The 6,816-nt window shown below is 34.6% G+C and overlaps 1 protein-coding gene across 1 annotated transcript; it reads right to left on the minus strand.

Moving 5' to 3' along the window:
• Positions 1-1,261: 1,261 nt before the first annotated feature.
• Positions 1,262-5,449, minus strand: LOC106941883 (major histocompatibility complex class I-related gene protein-like). The gene is made up of 7 exons (XM_015025025.1): positions 4,084-5,449; positions 3,714-3,968; positions 3,375-3,629; positions 2,649-2,945; positions 2,437-2,565; positions 2,144-2,185; positions 1,262-1,748 (listed from the first exon to the last, which is right to left on the minus strand). The coding sequence occupies exons 1-7, from the start codon at positions 4,142-4,144 to the stop codon at positions 1,708-1,710; spliced, it is 1,080 nt and encodes a 359-aa protein (XP_014880511.1). The 5' UTR covers positions 4,145-5,449; the 3' UTR covers positions 1,262-1,707.
• Between the last annotated feature and the right edge of the window lie 1,367 nt (positions 5,450-6,816).

Below are 6,816 nucleotides of genomic sequence, written 5' to 3' on the forward strand. Positions count from 1 at the left end.
TCAATAAGAACTTGTTCTGTTTGCTGCACTGGTTAAGCACTGCAATTTCTTGATGGAAATGTTTCGAGGGCAGCATTGGACAGGCAAAATATGTATTATTTAATGCCAATCCAAATCTTTTTGCTTTGATTTTGTACCAGGTCACTGAAAGTTCCACATAATTAACTAGAAGAAGATTCCCTGTGAGGATTGAAACATCTGGAGACATTTACTTATCGTGTTTGCAGCGACACAAATCCCCCAAAATATCAAATAAGACAAAAAAAGACTTAATATATTGAACTATTAGGTAGACATTTCCAAAACATCTTTTTATACCTTATACATGATTTAAAAAATTAATTCCTCAACAAAAAAATAGTGACCTTTATGTACATCATTTTTTATCATTTAAAATGTGTCAAGAAAGTTAAGATCTGAAGTAGATTATTTTATTAGATATAAAAGTTGCAAAGTTAGCACAGGATTGCTGTGTCTGTATAAACAACAAAAAATAGACTAGCACTTTGTTGCACCACAACTGGTAGCTTCAGAGGCGTCCCCAAGCTAACCTCAGCAGCTGCTTCATCCAAACTATGAAAAACCTCACAGTGGACCTGTGTGTCCATGATAACTGCTCACTGAAACATGTTCTGTCTGAGGATCCACATAAAAAATAATAGTCAGGAGTTATTGCATTATTTTATAATAAAGTTACTAAACTTCAGCTCACTGATAAACAACTCGTAGGACACCATCTTTTTTACAGCCAAGTAAGATGCCTTCTGCCTTCTCCTAGTGCGAACTAGAAACAACCAATCAGAGCCAGGAGGTGGGTCTTAACGCCGTCAATCACAATGTTGTAGGCACTGCTCATCTTTCCCTCTCCATCCCCCCTTGCTCTGTGCTAAGCTGCAGCTAGCATAGCCTGTTGTGAATGCTCAGTCTAGTTAGCGTGGCAGATATGTGGTTTTCCTGTTGTTTCTCTGCCATTAGCACATTTAACAGTGAATACAGGAGATTGATTCACGGTGCTAAGACAAGTCTCCTGCTCTAATTGGCTGTTTTTGGTTGTTTCTTCAGATGGCAACAGCAGCTCAGGGAGGAGGTGGAGGAGATTGATCTTTTCACTCATAGCATATGTTTTTACATATTTTTTACATATTTGTTAGTTTTAACAAATATGTAAAAATAAAATATATTTTTATTAAAGTTACGTACTGTGCCTTTAACTAGGATGTGGATACTCAACTGAAGAAACTCAAGGACAGGAAGCAAACTATATGATGACAACATATACCCTTTAATTAATATCATACTAAACAGAAACATTGATCAAAATATAGAACAAGAAGAAGCGAATTGAGAATTATATAATTCCGAAAATATAGTGATTTTGTAATTGCCATACAAACCAAATTATTTCAAGAAAATCATAGCTATATAGAGCAGCACAAGTTATTGAATCGAAATACTTAAAAACTGTCTTCTTTCATTCATTAAAAGATTACTTTGATATCAGTTCATAAAAAAAAGTTAAAGCAAAATATCTAACAAATTATTACTATTTTCCAGTATGTTTCCTGTTTTACTGTTCACTGAAAGAGACGTCACACCATAATATTTTGAAGGAGTCACAGGTAGTGTTGGTTAAATAACATTATTTGTAATTCCAGCTCTGTATCCGTTCTTTTGATCCCACTCAAAACACAAACCTTGATCACAAACTTACTCTAAATCACAATGATGTTGACAATTTCGTATGGTGGCTGTCAAGACAGAAAAAAAAAGAAATCTTACTTATTTGAAAATAATCCTGTTTCAGATTTTAAAATCCATCTTGCAATTCTATTAAAATGCATCATTATAAGAAACAAAAGTCAATAAAACATGTTCAGATTAAAAAGTAATGTATATTTCTATTTATCAGGCTATATATTTCCAGCATAGATAACCATTAAATATAATCCAACACTAATCAGTTCTGATAAAAGGTAAAAAATAGTTTTTTGAAAAAGTACATGTTTTAGTTTCAGAATGCTGTTGCTTCAACATATACACAGAACTCAAGCAATAACTTTTATGCATATCATGTTTAATGAATAAAATAAGAAATATTTTAGCAACTGTATATGGGTCAGTGTGTGGGCACTGAAGAACTTACTTGGATAGTTGGGATATGAAGGTCTATGATTGAAATGTGAGGCTAGTAGGGAAAAAAACATTAGTATTTTATCAAAACAATATATTTGCAACATAGCTTGGTTCATGTGGAAACAACACAACAATTAGTAATTAACTTGTACTTTTAAGTTACATTAATAACTTTCAACTTAGCAGGTGTCAATATAAATGGGGTTTGAAATATAAATATTAAGATTTTTTTCACTCATGTTTAATATCTTCTTTTGTTGTAAAGTTAAAAAAAAAGTTAGTTGTCAGTATATAAATAAGTACCGTTTATTGAATTTTTCCATAGAAAGAGTCCAGTTATGCAGAAGCACAACAGAATCAATCCGACAACAAGTCCAATGGCCAAATCAAGAGGAAACTTGGAGGAAGAGGAAGGAGACACTGGATCTGAAGCTAGAATTAGACATTCGTTTTATGGCAAAGTTAGAGCAAAATAACTTAATATTTAATCTGTGAAATTTGTGATGGGAGCTTACCATCCTCAGTAATGTTTATGTCCTTTTTCAGTCTGGTTGCTATGGTTTTATTACCGAGCTTAAACACACAGTCATATCTCTTCCAGTCTTCAGATGCAATTGCTGAAACATTCAGGTCAACACTCATCTGGTAAGTGTCGTCGTGGTTTGGGAGGATCTCACTGGGCTCCTCATCATTTTGGATCTCCACTCCATCTCTCCTCCAGAACATCTCGGCTGTGTTTGGGTAGAAACCTGTGGCAAAACATCTGACAGGAGAGGAAGGGGTCTTCTGGAGGAGAGTGACAGAAGTGAAGTCTGCATGAGGGAGGCAAAGTGGAGAGAAGAAAAGCAAAATGTTTAGGAAAAACAAGAGGGCAGTGATAACATAAATGGAAGATATATGAATCTTGCCCTTTGACTGCTAGAGAAATGCATTGCCTTGCAAAAGTGTTCACCCCCCTTGGCATTGTTTTTGTGTCAAACCTCCAACTGACTGGACAAGCAGCAGACGCCAAAGCAAAGTTTTACCGACAGCAAGGGCTTCTGAAATAAGTCTGTATCTTGGTTTACTGTTTTGCTACTAAAAGCTGGTCTGTATTTTATCTTACGAAAAGTTAATAGATATAAAGTGAAAAAACAACCAGTTTTATGATCTAGTGATGTTTAGTGCTAAATTAAATCTTACTCTAAAAACAACGAGGAGCTGAATGCCTCATTAAGTTGATAAAACAATCCACTGCATACCTTCTCTCTGCAGAGCGCTACGATTCACAAACTCGTTCAGCATTTCAGGGCAAGTCAGTGACAGAAATTGATGCTGGTATACATTCAGTTCCTGTGTAATGTTTTTAGCCAAAGAACTCTGAGCAATCCAAGTCAGGTTTTTGAAGTCTGCTTTCATAAAATCTTCTCCATTGTAGCCACACTGCTGAAAAATGACAACTTCAGCAGATGTTTCATCCGATTCACAGCCGGTCATGCACTGTAAAACATGAACAGCTAAGACAGACAAAATTAGGAAATTAGTGACTTGTTTAAAAGAAAGAGTACTTAACATTTAAATGTCAGGTAAATGCACAGTACCTTCAGTTGGGTTTAGATTTGCTGTCTTATTTAAGTAGGATGTCAAAAGGTTGTCCAGAGACCTTAATGCTTCTTCAGAGAATATCGTCGACTGAGAGGAATTTGAAATGTTCTTCCAGAGAATTGAGCTTTGTTTTCTAACTCCATTGCCATCATAGTAATCCACTTGGATGTCGTCAATTACTGTTGTAAACAGGTTTGGAAGATTTTTGATCCCAGTTGATATAATGGCAAAAAATGTCAGTGAATTTTTGACTGTGGAGAAAAGATGTTAGATTATCCACTTATACGGTCAGTTAACATCAGCCTACACAAATCTCCATCCATGCATAAACGGTTATATTAGTGACATTAAAACTGGCTACCATACCTGATGATGAAGTCTGGCAGAGAAGAAGCAATATTGCTATTTTGTTTGTGTAAAGCCACATCTTTTCTAGAAAACCAAGCTGTTAAATCATGTGAGTGAAGTACATCGGTTAAGCTGAGAGCAAAACCAAAGATCAACGCAAAGCGACTGGAGATACTTGAAACAAGAGCCGCCTTCAGTTACATTACCTGCCCCTCCCACAGTCTTTAAGGATGCTTCCTGAAACTGTTTAGCAAACATACTTCATATCTTCTACACCTGATCTCAACAAACTGGATTTGATGTCAAACAGGTAACGTGCTCCACCTTAGCTTTTGTTTTTTTGTTGTTGTTGCTGCACTTTCTCTTGACTCAGTCTTGATTTTTTTCTGCTTTCGTTTTTAAACATAAATGGTACTGATGGAGCATATCTTGCCTTCTCAAAGTCACATTAACAGCTTAGTCCTTGGTATCGTCCGCCATGGTTGTTATTTTTTCTTCCGTTTCCGCATGTCAGGATGCAGAACTGACTTTTGTCAAGTATCAATGACGTATAGGTCGGATGAATGTGACCTGGCCGTACAGACACAGGTTCCATTTTAAAAGATCAGACACACATCAGATTTAGGAACACGTATCAAAGTAGTCTGGGTCGCATTTGTAAAAAATGCAACATGTATCTGATCTTGTCTGACTGTCATGACAAGATCAGATACATGTTGCATGAAGGCAAAAAAAAATAATCGGATTTGGGTCACTTCAGGCTGTTCAGTTGCACTTGAGCAACTACATTTTCTACTAAAAGTGAGAAACCATTAAATAACAAGTCAAGTTCCACTGGAGTTTTATTATGAAGAAAGCTCCATAGTTACTAAATAATCAAACTGACAAGTTTTCTGTCAACCACAATAAACACACCCAAGAACATAAAACTGAAAGCATTTCTGGACTTAACAAACAGGTTAAACAATTTAAACTTTCTACATAGTCTGTGTTTACAATCAGCTTTCTGAGCAAGATGAAGTGTTTGGTGATACTTATTATGTTTTGTCATGCTACATCTGCAGGAAAGAAAGCGCAAAACATTATCAATTTGTTACATCAAATATTTTATTTACTTGTCAAGGTTCTAGGTAAATAGATGACTTATTTCTAATTAAAAGATCAATTAGATCATGTTTACTAATGTATAGATGGTATTCAGTAAGACTTCAGTAAGAAAACTGAAAATTTGTTTTTTAATAATAAAATTTGTTCTATAATTTGTCAAAACTAACTCTTTTTTTCAAACAGTGAAACAAACTAAAGGTTTGTCTTGCTGGATCCTCGGGGCTCACAAGCATCCCTCCATATGAAGAAGTCGATGATGTGCAGATAGTTTTCTGCAGCAAGAAAATCAAACAAGACTGGGCTCACAAAAACCTTAATAATGATCCTCTATTTGAGTTTGTCAGATGAGGTTGTTATGTCTCCTTTCTTCTTTAAACATACAATTGATGTCTTTCTGAAGAAACTGAAGCAAGGACAAGGTGCTGTATGTTTATTAATTATTTTACTTCTTTGAGAGTGAACATAAATCATCTTAATTTCATTTGAGAGACAAAGACCTGTTTCAAAGACGGACATTTATGAACAATCAAGTTGTGTTATATTTTGCAAATATTTAATTAAATATTATCTAAAAATCATTCTGGTTTTTTTGTCTCCACTATAACATAACTATCCTTAACTTTCCATAACTTTCCTTCAAACTCTCCACTATATACATTTTCTACAATATCACTTGGATTTGATATATGATGATAAATTTTATTGAATCTCGCTTCATAATTTATGAAATGTAAGGCATCAGAGAAACACAAACTTAGGAGGAAGAATCTAAATGTTTTTAAGGAATCTGTTTGGATGGATACTGGGTTCAATTTGGCTCTCAGTTTGCATAAAAACCTAGAAACCCATAAGAACTGGTTCTGCTAGCAGCAGTGGTTAAGGTTTGCAATCTCTTTGGTGAAAAACTTGACAAGTTTCAGTGTTATTTATACTTTCTTTAGCGGGACACCAGAGGGCAGCATTGGACAGATAGAATCTTTATTATTTAACGTCGTCGATCCAAATCTTTTCTGATTTGATCCAGTTCACTGAAAATTCCACAGATTCAACTGAAAGAAGTTTCCCTGAGAGAATGTGGAGAAATGTACTTATATATGATTACAGAGACACAAATCCATAAAAACACCAACTTGTAATAATAAAAAAGACTTTATTTCTTGAATTTTTAGGTAAAACTTTCTATAGCATCTGTTTATATTTTATGCATGATAAAAACATGAATTCCTCAACAAATACTGGTGACCTTCGTGTACATTAATTTGTCGTTTAAAATGTGTCAACAAAACCAAAATCTGAGCTAGATTATTTTGTTAAATACAAAAGTAACAAAGTCAACACAAGATTCTTGTGTCTTATATTAAAAAAATTCGGCTAGCAGACACAGTGCAGTAAAACCAGCTTTTCCTTCATCTGGTTGGTGATTTCATTTTGATAAATGAGTACAGCAGCATTTCACAAGTTTCCTTCAAATCTGGTTTATCCCAGTCTCTGCAGATCGATCCATCCATCCAATGGTGAATTAAAATTTACCAACAAACTTATAGCTTATAATTTTTAATTGAATAAACTATTCAATTAAAACAAATTTCAAGTTGCTCACCTGTTTTATTTTTATAGGCCACATATCCAGCAGCAGAAGCAGCA

The sequence above is a fragment of the Poecilia latipinna genome, unplaced genomic scaffold (genome assembly GCF_001443285.1).
Source record: "Poecilia latipinna isolate Pla-1442-1.1 unplaced genomic scaffold, P_latipinna-1.0 Scaffold3921, whole genome shotgun sequence".
Taxonomy (NCBI): domain Eukaryota; kingdom Metazoa; phylum Chordata; class Actinopteri; order Cyprinodontiformes; family Poeciliidae; genus Poecilia; species Poecilia latipinna.